At 45.2% G+C, this 19217-nt stretch overlaps 2 protein-coding genes and 1 long non-coding RNA gene across 3 annotated transcripts; 2 read left to right on the top strand and 1 right to left on the bottom strand.

Annotated features, from left to right (window-relative positions):
- Window positions 1–9214: 9214 nt before the first annotated feature.
- On the bottom strand, window positions 9215–15194 carry LOC135981953 (uncharacterized). The gene is made up of 2 exons (XR_010599170.1): window positions 13976–15194; window positions 9215–9588 (listed from the first exon to the last, which is right to left on the bottom strand). It is a non-coding gene; the product is annotated as an uncharacterized LOC135981953 (long non-coding RNA).
- On the top strand, window positions 10205–13210 carry LOC101936113 (C-C chemokine receptor type 8-like). The gene has a single exon (XM_005278707.5). It carries the CDS (start codon window positions 10241–10243, stop codon window positions 11306–11308), a length of 1068 nt encoding a protein of 355 aa, XP_005278764.2. The 5' UTR covers window positions 10205–10240; the 3' UTR covers window positions 11309–13210.
- A 405-nt stretch (window positions 15195–15599) lies between the features above and the next one.
- LOC135981952 (uncharacterized) lies at window positions 15600–17646 on the top strand. Its single transcript, XM_065587131.1, has 2 exons — window positions 15600–16176; window positions 17171–17646. Exons 1-2 carry the CDS (start codon window positions 15600–15602, stop codon window positions 17644–17646), a joined length of 1053 nt encoding a protein of 350 aa, XP_065443203.1.
- Window positions 17647–19217: the final 1571 nt, after the last annotated feature.

The raw sequence follows: 19217 nt of genomic DNA, 5'->3' as shown, positions 1-19217 counted from the left end.
CTCTGCCTCCCTTTAATGGAATGGGCAAGGACAGCAGAGCTCTTGTAGAGACTGTTGGGGGGGGGGGGGAAGTGTGGAGTAAAGGGAGCCACAAAGGTTATGGGCCAGCACCTTGTGGGTGTCATTTACACCTGCGGAAAATGAGTTAAAACACTACTTCCCATGACGTTTCTGAGGTTGGCTAGTGAGCAAAATTATCTGCAAGATCTTAAACAGATAGAGGTGTGATTCTGAGGTGCACACTCACATTCTTCAGTCAAATCGGTACAGTATTTATATTCTAACTGCTGAAGAGTAAAAGATAACTTATTTGGATAGCTATTATCCCAATTCTATAGCTGTGGTACTCAAGTAATAGATAAAGGAAGAAGAAGACTTTATAATTTTTAATTGTGAAGATAAAGAGTTCATTTATGAAGTGGCACTGAAAGAAAAACTTCAATTGCAAAGGTAAGTATGGATGGTAGGGGGGGGGGCGCAAAAAATTACAGCCAGCTGCCTAATAATTAATGTATTCTCCTCAGTGTCAATAGTGTCAGTGGAACAATGTACCCAAAGTATCAGAAAAGGAGCAGGAGTTAGAATATTTTGTGAAGTTAAAATTACAAACATAAAATGATACCTCATTATGGCTAAGAGAAAACTCACAGATACAGTTTGATTGCACAGGTAGCTGGATGCCTTATGTGGTGTTTTCTACCAGGTTTTAGCAATGTGGGAGGCAGGTTACTGGAATTGATGGACAAGTGGCTGGATCTGCTGTGGCAAATGCTATGATAGTACTTGGATCAATGTTGTGCTTAATTTATTCAGTTCTATGGCTGCTTCATGTGATTTTGTGCATGCTGGTGAAGAGAGCGAGTAAGCGTGTGTCTACACATATTAAACAAAAAGGGGTTCTTAACTTGGGTTAGCTAATTCACGTTAGCTAACTTGGGTTCAAACAGCAGTGAATACTGGCAATCGCAGCTCATGTTAAAATGTATGAGGGAGCCTATGCTTGAACTTGAGCTGCTAACACAAGTTGCTGTGTCTTCTCTGCTGTTTTAATCCAGGTGAGCTAACCCAAGCAAAGAACACAACACACCTTTATTTGTAGTGTCGTCATACCCTAAAACGGAATGTATGAGTGGCTTAGCTAATCTTTAATAAGAATTGTCTTTAATTGAAGATAGTGCTGCTGGTATGCAAGAAAGGACATCCAATCTCTCACAATATTCTTTAGAACAGGGGTAGGCAACCCACGGCACGTGTGCCAAAGGCAGCAAGCGAGCTGATTTTCAGTGGCACTCACACTGCCCGGATCCTGAACACCGGTCTCTGCTCATGTCCTCTCCTACTGGCTCTAACACCTCTGGTTTGTAAACACCACCTTTTACAGTCCCATGTAGCAACTATCTTTACAGTGACATACCAGCATCAGGACCCCTTGCCATAAAGGAGAGATATCTCTCCACTACGAGATTTCCTTTTACCTTGGTCTTGCTAGCATTTCCCTCTCTCCCCCCACCCCCTTGCACTTTCTTCCTGTGTGCCTTTCTACTCTTCCAGTTAATGGGTTAACTAGCGCCTTAACTCTCCCCAGCGCAGACTGATCTCGTGATTAACCCGAGCTTCCCTCAATCAGGCCCTTCTCCAAGGAAATTAGTTGGACTTACAGTAACCAGAGTGCTGGTTCAGCTGCTGGTTCTCACACTGTCCCACACCTCCCCCCTTGTCTGGCAGAAAAGTTCCTCCTTCCCTGGATTCTTACTCCTTTACTGGATGTGATGCTCTCCTGGTGTCGTCCTTTGCCCCCAGGATGCTCTTCCAAGGTCCCCTGATGGCGTTTGCTCATTCTCCACCGGCAAAAACCACCATTGGTTTTCTGTCTCAGCCCATAGGTCTCCACGCTGGGGCAACCCAGTGGTATACTCTCCCCACTCTTGCCCCCTTTGTTTTGTGGCAGGGTTCTTGGTACCTCTTGCCCTCCTGGTTACCCAGGGTCTCCTGTTCTCCCAGACCTCCAAACTGCTCCTACTGTCCCTCCTCCCATCGTTCAGATGGCATGGTTCCAGTGATCGCCCAACCCCCGCTCATGAACGCTGGTTATCCTTATCCTGCAAGGCTAATTCTATCCTCTCTTCCTTCTCCCCCACTTTCTCTAGGGGTTCTCCCGTCTCTTTCTACCTGGCTTTTGTTTCTCTAATGTTTTTCCACACCCCATTCCCCCATGTCTAGCTTTGCATTCCCCTTCCCCGATGGTTTTATTTTTTTCCAACGGGGTCCCCGGATCCCCATCTGATTCCCTAATGGGAAGGGGCTCCAGTCAGTGCCTAGTGAAATGGGGTGGGATATGGTCACCACCACCCCAACCCCTTTCCATCTAAACTTCCCCTGAACTTCCAGAGGTACCTCGGCCATGGGGCAGAGTTTCTTATCTCCATGGATGCATTTGAGCCACAACCTTTCTCCCAGGAGCATCCAGTGGGGATTCACTGGTTCCCTCTTAACTGATGAGCAGGCTGAAGCAATGTCAACTAGACCCCTTTGACAGCTCCTCCCCAGCGTTACAGAAACTGTGGGTAGTTTCTTTCCCCTTCAACATCCAAAACTCCTGGCCCAATTGCAGAACTCTGCAAACCCACATTCCATAGGTGGGCAGCCCCTTTTTATGTGTCCTTGTCACCCATACTGATAATAGATGATACCCTGACAGCCAGCTGGAGTCATCCTAGGTTCTGCCCTCTTCTTCTCTGCCACCTTTCCAGCCCACCCAATCTCGGATGGACACCTTAACCACATCATAATCCTGTGCCTGCTCGTCATTTAGAGCCAGGTCGGTCACCTGAGCGTCCCCTGTCAAATAGGGTGTAGCTATAGGGCTCAGGTTCCCTTCTCCCAATCTGCGCTCATAGCTACTCTTTCAAAAGTGACCAAACATTGTTATGCAGACAAAACTACACAAGATCGTTTCAGGGGGCAAGACAAAGATGCCACATTTATTATGATAACACAATTTATTACCAATAACTAATACCTAATACCTACATACATACACATATCCCCCCCCCCCCCCCTCGACACACACACATCCATCCATCAGATGTTCTGCAGCTGCTGTATAGTTACCAGTCCTGAACATAACTTGAGTCCGTGGCTTGAGTTTGCAGCTTGGGTTCGTAGCTTGTGGCGGCTAACTGGCCAGGAAAGCCGGGCACAAGGAAGGGCTGGGTCTCTGTTGGGCATGCACCAATGCCCTTCCATGTTGGCAGCAGAATGTTACCCTCCAAAGTCTTCCATCTCACCCATCCTTTTTGTAGGCTTTAGTTTGAATCCAGACTCTATAGGTCTTGCTGTGTCATGCTGCCTCTGGGTTTGGTGTGATTGATCACCCGTCAATAGCAGACGAGACTTTCAGCCTCGGACCTGGCTTTGATCTTCCTCCTGTTGTATCTTTGTTCTTTTCTTTTTAGGGTGGACTTTTCTTACTTTGTTAGGGCTCTTGTCTGCATCTTCAACCGTTGGTGTTTGAACTTTATTTCATCAGGACAGGCTGGTGCTGGAGGCTGATTCCATCATCCATACATACCTCATTCACACATCTAAACTAAACTAATAAGGTTACAGCAGGGTTTTGCAAAAATGAAGGTTGCAGCAAGCAGGGCCGGCTCTAGGCACCAGCAAACCAAGCACATGCTTGGGGCGGCACATTTTCGGGGGCAGCATTCCAGCCATTGTTTTTTTTGTTTGTTTGTTTGCTTAGGGTGGCAAAAGCCTAGAGCCAGCCCTGCCAGCAGGAGCGCAGGGGGGGCGCCCTGGGACCGCTGCGGTTCATGTCGGGGAGCAGCGCCCGCACCTTGTGGCTGGGTTGAGCGGGCTCCGAGCATGGGACACTCGGGCTGGGGGCCACCGGGGGGGGGGGAGCTGCCTGCAGGTGCCGCAGGGCAGCCGCTCCCCAGCGCCGCAGCCGGGGCTGGGTGAAGCGGCCCAAGCCGCCTAGGAACTGCAGCAGGGCGGCCAGGAGCAGCAGCAGCAGCGGGGCCATAGTGGGGACCGGTGTCCGGGGCGCTGCCATGTGGGGCCTGCGTCCCGCTCTCCGGGGCTCCGCTCCCTCTGGGGCTACCCTGCCCCAGCTCCTCAGTCCCCTGCCGGGGCAGTCCCCCAGCTCTGCCCTCCTGGATCCCGGCCGGTTCTGGAGGCAGGAGGCCTGGCTGGAAGGGCCCTGGGCTGAGGCGCGGCCCAGGAGCCCTGCTGCTTACTCCAACCCTGCCAGCGCCGGACCGGCTGGAGGCGAGGGGGGAGCGGGTGGAGTCAGCACTGGTGGGGGGGAACCCAGAGCTGGGGAGGCAGGGGTGTGTGGGGGGCAGCCAAAATTTTTTTTGCTTGGGGCGGCAAAAAACCTAGAGCCGGCCCTGGCAGCAAGCTTTTACAAAATGGAGTGAGCGTTTTAAAATGGAGTTTGAATTACAATATGCAAACAGTGAACAGAAGTAGACAAGTGTAATGAATGGCAAACAGTGAGCAGAAGTTACAATACTGAAACAGTGCAAGTCTCAGTGATTTAAACAGGAATTGGATTGACAGTGAAACTTACAAGGGCAGCCGGCTGAACAGCCATGGCTCTTAACAAGCATCTTAATTGTCAATTAGCCAGTTATTGGGGTAACCGGTTTCAGGAATGAATGTTGTTTCATTCATAAAACTTTACTTATGAAGTTACATTAATAAAGTGAACAATTAAAAACAATTTCATTCATCAGTTCTACAACATGCATTGGAGTCATCTGCAGGCTCATCTTACAGAGGCCTAGCGCCTCTGCCCAGCTGCTGTTCCCTGCCACAGGATTCATCACTCCTGGGAGTAGCTGCTGCTGTATATCAGCTTGCAGTGACCAGGGCTGGTTCTCAGCATTCTGTCCCACACCCAAGTTCAAGGTCACTCAAACCTGATCCTCACCGCTGGGCCTGACAGGTGCTCAGCTAATCTGACAATCAGGCCCTAATAGTCTTCCTGAGTTTAGCTCCCTGAAATTGTAACCCTAATGAGGGAGAAGGGCAGGAATTCTAGAGCACTCCCACATAAATGGAAAATGACTCCTCCATAGGTGAGGTCCTTAACATTCGATCTACCCTGACATTATAGTGCACATCTCTTGACACTCGGACCTTGATTCTCTGGTCCAGTAGGCCCACTTTGTGCAGTGTGGTACAAAATGGCACTAAAATGACCAGCGAGAGAGCTGGTGGAGCTTCCCCCCAACTCTTCAAGTGGTTGGAAAACTGTCAGAGGAGGGTCTGCTGCCCTCTTCATCAACTGTGTTTCCCCTTCCTCTCCCATTCTTATATACGGGCATGAAAACAGCAGTTGGTTTGACTGCAGGGGACATGATGGAGCAGAGCCTCTATTACTCCTGAGCCGCCACAGATGTAACTTACACCAGTGGCAGAAGTTAGAGTTGGCCCCCTGCTGTTCTAATGTTTAAGGGGGTCAGTTGGCCAAGCATCAGGGAGCTGCAACACATTCCCTGAAGCTGCCACTCTCCAGTACGAGCATAACACAGTGTAGAATCGAGGCCTTTACCTTTATTTTTATTTACCAAGATGATACGTTGCTGCTCTGTAGTCAGATTGGGACTAGATGCATGAGGCAACTTCAGAAGACTTTGGAAATTCGGACTCGGGTTTGTTTGTATTGACCCTCCTTGATGACTGGGTCATCTGGGGGATTACATTAAAATAAACAAGCTAGATAGGTCAAATTTGCCTTAAGTTAGGCATTTACATCAATATTTAGGTATATTTAAATAAAAATGACCAGGTTTGCAGTGCTGCTAAGCAGTGACAACTCTCACTGATTTCAAGAACATTAGCAATGCTCATCTCTTCTGAAAAATGGCTACTTTTATTTAGGTACCTAAATACAAACATAGGTTTGGGCACTGACATGTGAAAATTTTGGCCATGCATGTTTTAAAAAAAATGCTTGACAAGACTTGGCAACTGCAGACTCAGTGTTTGTTTCTGCCTATATGAGAGAGAGCGATTGAGTTCAAATTAACATCTTCACTCTATAGAAACTCCTCCACACGTGCTATAGAAGAAAAGATAATTACATCCAGAGTTCAGAGCTTGTAATTTACAAAATATATTTGTCAAGTTAACTGTTCATCTCTAGTAAATTAGAAAGCCGCATATTATAGCATGGCACTAGCAAGGCTGAAGTCCTGGGGAAAAATAGTCGTCACCTACTAGAAAAAAATTCAGATGCTTTTTTTTTTTCTTCCCACTCATAATTTGAAATAGACTTTGTGTGAAATCTCAGGTTGGATGTGTGAAGTCCTCAGTGAGCACAGCTGTCTCTGCCCTTTCTGAAAAAATAATAATTTAGAAACAAGGAAATGATAAACAATAGGGCGCTTGGCGTGTTCACTACCTCCGTTTTATTGCTGCTTTAATTATGCACCATTAAATAACCCTGGCTCCTTAACCCCCTGGACAGGATGCACAGTGACTGGGAATCCTCCTGAGTACCATTCATTCAGGTTGAGCGCTGGGGACAGGATTTGGGCCTCAGTGCAATTTTCTAGATAACCAGAATCTCGAAATTCTTCTGCTCACTAACATACTATTTGGTGTTCCGCTTCTCATGGAAACACACCATGTCCCTGACACGCCACCCAGTCACAAATACAGTGTCTCCCCAATGCTAGCCTGTCTCCCTCGCAGCATCACTGGTAAAACTGAGTAGGAAACCCCATGAGACGTTCTCTCATGGGCTTCTCAATATTTCCTCTTTTCATTTTCATGGAAATGGAAGTGCTTTATTTGTAATGAAAGAGGAGCTGGGGCTCAAGTAATTTTTTTTTCCTTTCATAAATGACGCGACAATCCCAGAGGTGTGGAGGCTATGAGGTGCCAGGACGCAGGCCTGGTACAAATTAAGCATTGGGGAACAGCCTCTCTCATGGGATTTTGGCAATAATAACTGAAAGTGCAGATGCTCACAAAAAATAAATCTAATGAAACCCAAAAGCTAGCCAAATATTTTCAAACCTCAAAAAAGCTTTAATTTGGTTTAGGCATCATATGAGGGCGTGTGACCGAAGTCCCAGGGGGAGCCAGCTGAGGTCACTCAATTAGGGTGAACTGCAAAGAATGGGGCTGACAATCCCCAAAGCTGGTGGATATTCTAATACTTAGATTTACCAAGTCAGCACTAAACAGCTTCTAAAATACCTCACTGGCTACTCAGAAGCCAACAACACAGTTCCCTTAAAGCAACCCAGCCTCAGGCCTTCACCTAGTTACTCAAGTTAGATAAGATGAAGATTAATGAAAATCTTATTTCTAGGGCTGTCAAGCAATTTAAAAAGTTAATGGTGATTAATCGCCTTGTTAACCATTAATGGAATACCATTTATTTGAATATTTTGGATGTTTTCTACATTTCAAATATATTGATTTCAATTACAACACAGAATACAAAGTGTACATTGCTCACTTTATATTTATTTTTTACTACAAATATTTGCACTGTAAAAAACAAAAGATAGTATTTTTCAATTCACCTCATACATGAAAGTTGAACTTACAAATGTAGAATTATGTACAAAAAGTAACTGCATTGAAAAATAAAAATGTAAAACTTTAGAGCCTACAAGTCCAATCAGTCCTACTTCAGCCAATCACTCAGACAAACAAACTTGGTTACAATTTGCAGGCGATAATGCTGCCCGCTTCTTGTTCACGTCACCTGAAAGTGAGAACATGTGTTTGCATGGCACTGTTGTAGCTGGCGTCACAAGGTATTTACGTGCCAGATGCACTAAAGATTCATATGTTCCTTCATCTTCAACCACCATTCCATAGGACATGCATCCATGCTGAGGATGGGTTCTGCTTGATAACAATCCAAAGCAGAGCGGACCGACATATGTTCATTTTCAACATCTGAGTCAGATGCCACCAGCAGAAGGTTGATTTTCTTTTTTGGTGGTCAGGTTCTGAAGTTTCCACATCTGAGTGTTGCTCTTTTAAGACTTCTGAAAGCATACTCCATGCCTCATCCCTCTCAGATTTTAGAAGGCACTTCAGATTCTTAAACCTTGGGTCGAGTGCTCTAGCTATTTTTAGATATCTTGCATTGGTATCTTCTTTGTGTTTTAGCAAATCTGCTGTGAAAGTGTTCTTAAAACAAACATATGCTGGGCCATCATCCAAGACTGCTATAACATGAAATGTATGTCAGAATGCAGGTAAAACAGAGCCGAAGGCATACAGTTCTCCCCCAAGGAGTTGTGTCACAAATTTAATTAACACATTGTTTTTTAACAAACATCATCAGCATGGAAGCATATCCTCTGGAATGGTAGCCCAAGCATGAATGGGCAGTGGTTTGAGCATTGGCCTGCTAAACCCAGGGTTGTGAGTTCAATCCTTGAGGGGGCCGTTTAAGGATTTGGGGCAAAAATCTGTCTGGGGATTGGTCCTGCTTTGAGCCGGGGGTTGGACTAGATGACCTCCTGAAGTCTCTTCCAACCCTGATATTCTATGAATGTTTAGCATATCTGGCATGTAAATACCTTGCAATGCCAGCTACAAAAGTGCCATGCAAACATCTGTTCTCACTTTCAGGTGACATTGTAAATAAGAAGCAGACAGCAGCATCTCCTGTAAATGTAAACAAACTTGTTTGTCTGAGTGATTGGCTGAACAAGAAGTAGGACTGAGTGGACTTGTAGGCTCTAAAATTTTAATTGTTTTGTTTTTCAATGCAGTTATTTTTTGTATATAATTCTACATTTGTAAGTTCAATTTTCATGATAAAGAGATTGCACTACAGTACTTGTATGAGGTGAATTGAAAAATACTATATATTTTATCATTTTTACAGTTTAAATATTTGTAATAAAAATAATATAAAGTGAGCACTGTACACTTTGTATTCTGAGTTGTAATAGAAATCAATATATTTGAAAATGTAGAAAAAGATCCAAAAATATTTAATAAATTTCAATTGGTATTCTATTATTTAACAGTACGATTAATCGCAATTAATTTTTTAAATCGCAATTAATTTTTTTTTAGTTAATCACGTGAGTTAACTACGCTTAATTGACAGCCCTACTTATTTCATCACATAAAAAAGTTCTACCAATCCCAAGGATCAGACACATTATCTCCCAGGTTAATACATATTCCAGATCTTACCCAAATACACGCTTACAGCCAATTCTTATTAACTAAACTAAAATTTATTTAAAAAGAAAAGAGAGAGAGTATGGTTAAAAGATCCATATACGTACAGACATGAGTTCAATACTTGAGGTTCAGATTCATAGCAGAGATGGTAAGCTTTATAGTTGCAAAGAGCTCTTTTAGATTTTAGTCCATAGGTTATAGTCCAATGTCCAATATTGTATTCAGGGTGGACCAGTCAGCACTGGGATCTCAATCTTGTGGCTTAAGCTTCCTCTGTGTTGAAGCATCAAGGAGATCTGAGATGACAGGATCAGGACTCAAGGGTCTTTTTATGCAGTGTTCTAGCATCCACTTGACCATACTGTCCTGGGCAAACAATAGGTTTTTGATGTAACCTTCTGCTTCCTAAACACCACCAATAATTAGTTACACAAATTAACATAGGGCAATTTATTCATTAGGCAGTATATCACAAACTTCAAAGAGACATATAGACAATGACGTTATTTCACTCAAGATTTATCTAAATGTTCATATTCCCTTTCATCTCTGAATCCATAGCTATAGTGACAGACAGAAACTGTCTGTTTCCATGGCTAACATTTATGAGTACACATATACAATTAGTATCACCCCTAACTTTAACAATATAGGTTTCCATTTCAAAGTTCTAGCCTATCTAGCATCAAATGGCCTTAATGACCATTTCTAACATATCTCTACAGGCTGACTCTGGGTTAATTAGCCTGCAGGATGCTTAACCCTTTCCGGCCATATGTTACACCCTTTATAAGATTTGTTGCAAGTATATAACTGTGGTAGAAATAATGATTTGCATGATTATATTTTAATTAGATAATGTCACAGGGCGAAGTGTTCCTTTACCTGAACAGGCTAGCCTGTCCTCAGAACCAAATTCTACCCCTTTAAGCCTGTGCAACCCTGTTGACTTCAGTGGGGTTGTGTGGGGTATCAGGGCAGAATTGTGCCTAGATACTTACTAAAAAATAGGATTGTTGGATTGTATTAAATTCTGTGCTCTTAAACAGGTCACCTCATGATGAATAATTCAACTGAGTCCAATCTTCTCTCTACTTTTTATGATGATTATTATCCTGAGTTGGGCTCCGTCTGCAGCACAGAGAACATCAATATCTTTGGATCAGTATTTTTTCCAGTCCTTTACTGTCTGGTGTTCATGTTCGGCTTGGTGGGAAACAGCTTGGTCATTTGCGTTCTGATACTTTGCAAGAAACTGACCAGCATGACTGATGTGTATTTGCTGAACCTCGCCATTGCTGACCTGCTTTTTGTTTTCTCCCTCCCCTTCCTGGCTCATTATGCCTCAGACCAATGGACTTTTGGAAATGCAATGTGTAAAACAATATGTGGAGTTTACTACATTGGCTTCTACAGCAGCATATTCTTCATAACCCTCATGAGCATAGACAGGTACTTAGCCATCGTCCACGCGGTCTACGCTCGGAAAGTTCGAACAACCCTGCTCAGCATTGTTATAAGCCTCGCCATTTGGTCAGTGGCCATTTTAGCTTCAATACCAAATATCTTCTTTATCCAAGAACTTAGTGAAGATGGCAGTGTGAAGTGTGCTCCTTATTACCAGGATAATAAGGCTACTTGGAAACTTTTCACCAATTCCAACGTCAATGTTTTGGGCCTCTTGATCCCACTTGGCACTCTCATTTTCTGCTACTCCCGCATCATGAAAAATCTGCAGAGATGCGTGAACCGAAACAAGTATAAAGCAATGAAGCTGGTTTTCGTTGTTGTAGTTGTGTTTTTCCTCTTCTGGGCACCCTTCAACATTGCGCTTTTTCTGGACTCTTTGCGAAGCCTGCTCATCATAGATGACTGCGAGACGAGCAAAAGCCTAGACCTGGCCCTGCAGGTGACTGAAACCATCTCCTTCATCCACTGCTGCCTGAACCCAGTGATCTACGCTTTTGTGGGTGAAAAGTTCAAGAAATACCTTCATGAAATATTCAGAAAACATGCAAGATTCTTATTGATTTGCAAAGACCACAATGTCTTTCCGAGTCACTATAGTATCTCTTCTATGCGCACCCAGTTCTCGCGTTCTTCTGTTATTGACCCTGTCCTGTAAAATAGAATGGGCCAAATTCAACCATTCAAGGATGCATTTGGTGTGATATAAGTATGAGTGACTTTGAAAGAAAATACTCCAGGCAGCTCAGTAAATACATTACTTCAAGTTGTAGTTGGGAGGACTTAGCTTTCAATTAAAGCTCTCTGTTACACTAGTAATGACTATGGTATAAAAGCTCAGACAATGTTATAATTTCAGCGTCCTTAATTGTATTAATTTGAGCTTCATATATATAATATGCTACCTTACAAGGAGAACCAGGCTGTTATCAATATTATTATTTTTAAGCCTATATGTCACTCAAGTACTCAGGGACCTATGGACATGTATAAGACATGTAACTATCAACCTAATTTATAAGCTTGGTTTTATAGTATAATTCCAATTATCCAAATTCCCTTTATCCAGAAATCCTAATTACCCAAATCTACAGTGTGTCCAGCCTTATGTTAGTTCATCACACACACAACTTCTCAATTAGCCTCTTTGCACATGTAAGCTCTAATCAACAGCTTTGTATTTTGTATGGCAGATCTCAAGAAAATTATTTTTTTACTCTTTTTAATAAAGTACAAAGTATTAAGCTAACATCACCATTACTCCCTCTGTTCCCTGTATTTCTATAACAGTGATACTGCACCTCAAAATAGCACTTTCATTTATCCAAACACCTGGTTAGTCAAAAGATTGAGGTGTTCCCCAAACCAAATGGGATTTAACAGTAATGTACGTTGTCACTGATGATTTAAAAAAAAAAGTTTCCTGCTGTATACTGCTTTTTTTCTGGTTGAGTTTAATAGCCCCCATTCTTAAACATGTACAATAGAAACTGAGAGTTACAAACAACAAGGTTATGAACTGACTGGTCAACCATATACCTCATTTGGAACCAGAAGTGCACAATAAGGCAGTGGAAGAGACAAAAAAATAAAATAAAAAGCAAATACAGCACAAGTACTGTATTAAACGTAAACTACTACAAAAAGGAAAGTTCATAAAAAAAATTGACAAGGCAAGGAAAATGTTTCTGTGCTTGTTTCATTTAAATTAAGATGGTTAATAGCAGAATTTTTCTTCTGCATAGTAAAGTTTCAAAGCTGTCTTAAGTCAATGTTCAGTTGTAATCTTTTGAAAGAACAACCATAATGTTTTGTTCAGCGTTCCGAGCACTTCAGAGTTACGAACAACCTCCATTCCCGAGGTGTTTGTAACTCTGAGGTTCTACTGTCTTTGATAGTATATACTTGCTATAAACATTAGGGTAATGGAAGTATGCTTACTCCTGAGATTAATTACTTGTGAATAGTTTAATTTACATCATTGAGACAACTTGTATGAGTAAAGGTTTTCAGAATTTGCTCTAAATGAGAAGGCAAGGCGGATTACAGCTAAGGGTATGTCTACAGAACAAAGAACACCTCATGGCTGGGACTGGGGCTCGCAGAGCTCAGGCTGTGGGGCTGTGCCATTGCTGAGTAGATTTCTGGGCTTGCAGTGGAGCCTGAGCTCAAGGACCATCCCATTCCGCAGGGTCCTAGAGCCTGGGCTCCGGCCTGAGCCTGAAAGTCTATACAAGGTTTCAGAGTAGCAGCCGTGTTAGTCTGTATCCGCAAAAAGAAGAACAGGAGGACTTGTGGCACCTTAGAGACTAACAAATTTATTAGAGCATAAGCTTTGGTGGACTACAGCCCACTTCTCGTAATGAAACAGCCCTTCAACCGGAGTTCTGTGAGCCTGAGTCAGCTAGCACAGGCCAGCTGCAAGTGTCTATTGCTATGTGGCCATACCCTAAGGCTCTAAAGCCTTAAAGATGGTACATATGACTGGTAGAATCAGCATGTCAATGGCATACTAAACATTCATCACACACTGTATATCAGTGATACTAAACCGTTAAAAAAGAAAGGGCCATTTTATTTCTTTTTCTGTTTTGGTTCATCTATGTCATCTCCTCTACTGTCTTTCTATTCTTTCCTTTCCCAGTTTATTAAAAAAATAGATTGTGTACTTTTAATGCCTTTCTATTTTTTCCTCATTTTTTGCTCCCCCATCCCAATAGATCAGAAGGCACCTCCGGTTGGTGGAACATACATTAGTGGCTCTTTGGTTTACTAAAATCAATGATACCTTGTACAGAAAACAAAACATGGATCAAATTTGTCTCTGAAATAACCCTCGGGCACTCGGGGTTACACAAAGATTAATTTGGTTTAATAATTCAAAATTAGAAGCCATATTTTTCATTTTAAATATGCTTGTATTTCTTTCTCCGTGACAGAAGAAAACAGAGTAGGGATGCAAACAGGAAACCATAGATAGATCATTGGAACGGTCAGTCTTGGGGAAAGACTCAAACATTTTAACATTTGGGTGTTTTCTTCAGCAACAAGTTATCTATTTTCTTCATAATTTTTATGTGAATTGCACAAAATGCAAACAGTGAATACCAATAAAATAAATACAGATAATATGTTTAAAAAGTAAAGTTTAATGTGATAATATACTTCTCCTATGTCCCCCCCTTTTTTAAAAAGATTAAGTGACCAAAATTGAGCACATTTCCTTATGATGAGAATATGACATTATATAATATAATTTATATATTATTTCCATATTACCTAATCTCAACTTCTTAATGCTAATATATTATGATATAAAACTTACTGAGGACTGTGCAGAATTCAGGAGCACTAGAGCCCTGCAAATCCACGGATATCCACTTTATATCGGAGGATGCAATTGTATTGTCCACCATGTTTGCCGATCAGATGCGGATATAATGAGATTCCTGCGTGTACTTCAGAGACACAAAAAATCCCCATTCCCAAAGAGAGAGAAGTGTCACATAGACCAACTCACAGCTAAGTCCACCCCTCTCCCCGTAGAAAGAAAGACTAAATATTCCCTCCCCACCTCCCGCCCGGTATACAGAGAAAGGAGAGGTGATACAGATCAAGACAAGCAGCAAAATCCCCCATGCTCCTATCCGTGATCCCTGCTGTTTAAGCAGCCAAGCCTCTGGAAGGCTTCAGCACAGTAGGTCAGTGTGGCTTCCTGACTTACTTTGCAGAAGCAGCTACCTCCCCCTCCGACTGCCCATCGGGAGAGGTTTCCTAAATTGTTTGGCTGCTTTAACTGCACGGATAGGAGCATGGGGGATTTTGCTGCCTGTCTTGATCTATATCACCTCCCCTTTCTCTGTATACAGAGGGAAGACGGAATATAGGATCTTGAAAGCGGAGAAGCAGCTGTCTGCAGCTTATAGCCCATGTATGAAAGAAGCAAGTCCCTGCAAAAATTAAGCACTGGCTGCGTGGCTAGAGAGCACTCACCCTCACCTGCGCCCCTCACCCTGTACCCCTATCCTGTACCCCTTTCTTGCACCCACGTGGGGAAACTGACGTAGAGTCATGTGGGCACCTATCCTTGCTCCTTGCTCCCCTGCCTCCAGCCCGCAGAGGGGGCGTGGAAGATGACTTGCCAAGCCCAGAGGTGCAAAAATTAAGCACCTTAGCCCTGAGATAGTATTGCCCTTGCATGCGTCCCCTTGCATGTGCAGGTACAGCTCCGCTCCAGTCGCAGGAACTTGCTTGGAGAATGGAGGGGAAGGGCTATGGTAGGGACACAAGCACCAGTGCCGTGTAAAACTCAAAGAGCTGTGGCAGGCACAGCAGAAGGCAAGGGAGGCAAGTAGTTGCTTTCTGGTGCACAGCTGCAGACATGTCACTTCTACAAGGAGGGGTCTGGGGTCAGCGTGGTGATGAATAGCCCCTCCCCACCCCCATTGCACTCCTCTTATAGCCTGGAGTTCATAACTCACAGAACAATACAGAAGGGCAGTGCAGGATCCATGCTTTCTGGCAGAGATAGCTGCAGGGGTGAAAGTAACTAAGGCCTGGTCTACACTAGGCGTTTATGTCGAAGTTAGCGCCGTTAAATCGAATTAACCCTGCACCCGTCCACACTGCGATGCTATTTAGTTCGACATAGAGGTCTCTTTAATTCGACTTCTGTACTCCTCCCCGACGAGGGGAGTAGCGCTAAATTCAACATGGCCATGTCGAATTAGGCTAGGTGTGGATGGAAATCGACGCTAATAGCTCCGGGAGCTATCCCACAGTGCACCACTCTGTTGACGCTCTGGACAGCAGTGCGAGCTCGGATGCTCTGACCAGCCACACAGGAAAAGCCCCGGGAAAATTTGAATTTGAATTCCTTTTCCTGTCTGGCCAGTTTGAATCTCATTTCCTGTCTGGACATCGTGGCGAGCACAGCAGCACTGGCAACGATGCAGAGCTCTCCAGCAGTGATGGCCATGCAGTCTGGGAATAGAAAGAGAGCCCCAGCATGGACTGATCGTGAAGTCTTGGATCTCATCGCTGTGTGGGGCGATGAGTCCGTGCTTTCCGAGCTGCGATCCAAAAGAAGGAATGCAAAGATCTACGAGAAGATCTCTAAAGACATGGCAGAGAGAGGATACAGCCGGGATGCAACGCAGTGCCGCGTGAAAATCAAGGAGCTGAGACAAGGCTACCAGAAGACCAAAGAGGCAAACGGACGCTCCGGATCCCATCCCCAGACATCCCGTTTCTACGAGGCACTGCATTCCATCCTCGGTGCTGCCGCCACCACTACCCCACCAGTGACCGTGGACTCTGAGGATGGGATACTGTCCACGGCCGGTTCCTCAGACATGTTAGGGGACGGGGAAGATGAGGAAGGAGATGAGGAGGGCGAGGCAGTTGGCAGCTCTCACAACGCTGATTTCCCCGACAGCCAGGATCTCTTCATCACCCTTACAGAGATCCCCTACGAAGCGTCCCCAGCCATTACCCCGGACACAGAATCTGGTGAAGGATCAGCCAGTAAGTGTTGTAAACATCTAAACATTTATTTTTAACAAAACAGGAATATTAACAATTAAAAGAATGGGTTGTTCATGATTAGTGTGCCCTAGGCGCTTAACGGTTTAGTAAGGGGCAGTGCAAGTTTTGAAAAGAAATCTAGCAATGTCCGGTTTTCAGTGATTGTCCTGCACAAGCCGCTCTACTGTGTATTCCCTGCTACTGCAGCTACAGTAAAATGCGGTCTATATGTGCGGGGATAGAGCAGTAATCCTCCTGGGACATCTCGATGAAGCTCTCCTGGAGGTAACTTGAAAGCCGTTGCATGAGGTTCTTGGGGAGAGCGGCCTTATTGGGTCCTCCGAAGTACGACACGTTGCCGCGCCACGAGATTATCAGGTACTCGGGGATCATTGCTCTGCACAGCAGGGCGGCATACGGCCCTGGTCTTTGGAGGCTTTCCCGGAGCATTCTCTCTTTGTCGCTCTCGGAGATCCTCATCAGGGTGATGTCGGCCATGGTGACCTGCTTTTAATTAGGTAGGGGAATGTTAGTGTTGGGACTGCTTTCCCGTTCCTTTACAGAACTGTCACCGCTGGTTTGCAGCCACGCGGTGGAGGCGGGAGAGGGGCAGCCGAAAGGGATCATTCCCGGGGACAGCCGCGAGGGGGTGGGACAGGGGCAGAGTTCCCGCTTGCCGGATTGCTGGCAGCAGGGACTGACATTGATTTAAATGTGAAATGAGGACAGTGGTAATATAAAAGTTTTAAACTGCCACAAGTGTACGGCTTACCATGTCTGCCTGCAACAGAAATTCCGTTGTGCTGCCTCGCTTCTCAAATGTGCTGTTCAAGACCCCAGGCACAGAATGCGAAGGCCGAGAATTCGACCTTGTGCTGAGTGCGCATGTGAAAGGTGCTGTGCATGGTCTTGTTCACAGAGAAAGACTATGTTCTTTGTTCACAACTACATTTATCTTTCAGAGGAATTCACTCCCTTTTTCCCATTTCCACAGCCCCGTCTGCGACTGTCTCACAACCTAGCCTGGAATCACACTCCCAGAGGCTAGCGCGGATTAGGCGTAGGAAGAAGAGGACACGGGAGGACATGTTCTCTGAGCTTATGGCCTCTTCCCAAGCCCAGGCAGCACAGCAGACCCAGTGGCGGGAGAACTTGACCCGAATGCACCAAGCCAACATGGATCGGGAGGAGAGGTGGCGTCAGGAAGACCAGCAGGCGACTCTAACGCTGCTTGGACTACTGAGGGAGCAAACGGACACACTCCGGCGCCTTGTGGATGTTCTGCAGGAACGGAGGCAGGAGGACAGAGCCCCGCTGCAGTCCATCTCTAACCGCCCTCCCCCGCCACCAAGTCCCATACCCACCTCACCCAAAGTGCAAAGAAGGAGAGGCGGCAGAGTCCCTGCTAACTCTCACTCCACCCCTGCAGAGAGCTCTAGTAGCAGAAGGCTCTCATTTCCCAAAATTTGAAAAGTTCTTTCCTTCCCGCCTGACACAAGCCCACGTCCAAGTTTCACCTCCCAATGCCATGTGTAGTTGATAATAAAAAATTCGTTTCTGTTAACTACTGTTTCAATCATGTTCTTTTGGAGGAGGAGGGGAAAGGGGGTTGGAAATTGGACAGGACAGTCTCCTTTGGCAGGGTACATAGTCGGGGGCAGGCACAGCAGCAGGGCACATACACAGTGCAGTGATGCAGTGACTAGTTGCCCCGGTTAGTCTGGGAGGTTGTTTTGATGTAATGTTGGGGGGGGTGGGTTGCTCTGTGACTTTGTGGCGGGGGAGGGCAGTTACAGATCTTAAGCGCCGGTCCTTAGACAGGATCACAGAGCCACACAGCATGGGATCTGTAACCGTCCTCCCCCTGCCACAAAGTCAAATAGACCTCCCATACACACAGTCCCGATCAGGAGGGGTGACAGGCTCCGTTGAAACAAGCATCCCACCGCAGCGGAGCCTGTCAATCCTTGAGTTTAGAAGCTGCATTCGCATCACAACACTAGACCCGCCCCGCACCACAGTCTGCGTCCCAGTTTTAAAAAATTCCCGCGAAAACAGTATTAAAGAAAACGGTGTGCTTTAACAAAGTAGAACTATTTTTATTTCGACACGTGTGTTGGAGGGGGGGTGAAGGGGGTATGTAACTGGATAGGATAGTCAACATTACCTGGGTAAAGAAACGGGGGCAGGTTTAGCTTCTCAGTACACAAACTATAAAATCACAGGTTACCCTGCTCACTCAGGAACTTTGCTTTCAAAGCCTCCCGGATGCACAGCGCTTCCCGCTGGTCTCTTCTAATCGCCCGGCTGTCTGGCTGTGAGTAATCACCAGCCAGGCTATTTTCCTCAACCTCCCACCCCGCCATAAAGGTCTCCCCCTTGCTCTCACAGAGATTGTGGAGCACACAGCAAGCTGCTATAACAATGGGGATATTGGTTTCGCTGAGATCACAGCGAGTCAGTAAGCTTCTCCATCTCCCCTTGAGACGGCCAAAAGCACACTCCACCACCATTCTGCACTTGCTCAGCCGGTAGTTGAAGAGTTCTTTTTCAGTGTCCAGGGCGCCAGTATAGGGCTTCATGAGCCAGGGCATTAGCGGGTAGGCTGGGTCCCCGAGGATGACTATAGGCATCTCCACATCCCCAACAGTTATTTTGCGGTCCGGGAAGTAAATACCTTGTTGCAGCCGTCTAAACAGACCAGAGTTCCTGAAAACACGAGCGTCATGAACCTTGCCCGGCCATCCCACGTAGATGTTGGTAAAACGTCCCCTGTGGTCCACCAGTGCTTGCAGCACCATGGAAAAGTATCCCTTTCGGTTAATGTACTGGGTGGCCTGGTGGTCCGGTGCCAGGATAGGGATGTGAGTTCCATCTATGGCCCCACCGCAGTTTGGGAATCCCATCGCTGCGAAGCCATCTATGATCGCCTCCACGTTTCCCAGGGTCACTACCTTTGGCAGCAGTACATCAACGATTGCCTTCGCTACTTGCATCACAACAACCCCCACGGTAGATTTGCCCACCCCAAACTGGTTCGC

The sequence above is a fragment of the Chrysemys picta genome, chromosome 2 (genome assembly GCF_011386835.1).
Source record: "Chrysemys picta bellii isolate R12L10 chromosome 2, ASM1138683v2, whole genome shotgun sequence".
NCBI lineage: Eukaryota > Metazoa > Chordata > Testudines > Emydidae > Chrysemys > Chrysemys picta.
This window is presented reverse-complemented; position numbering and strand designations above follow the sequence as displayed.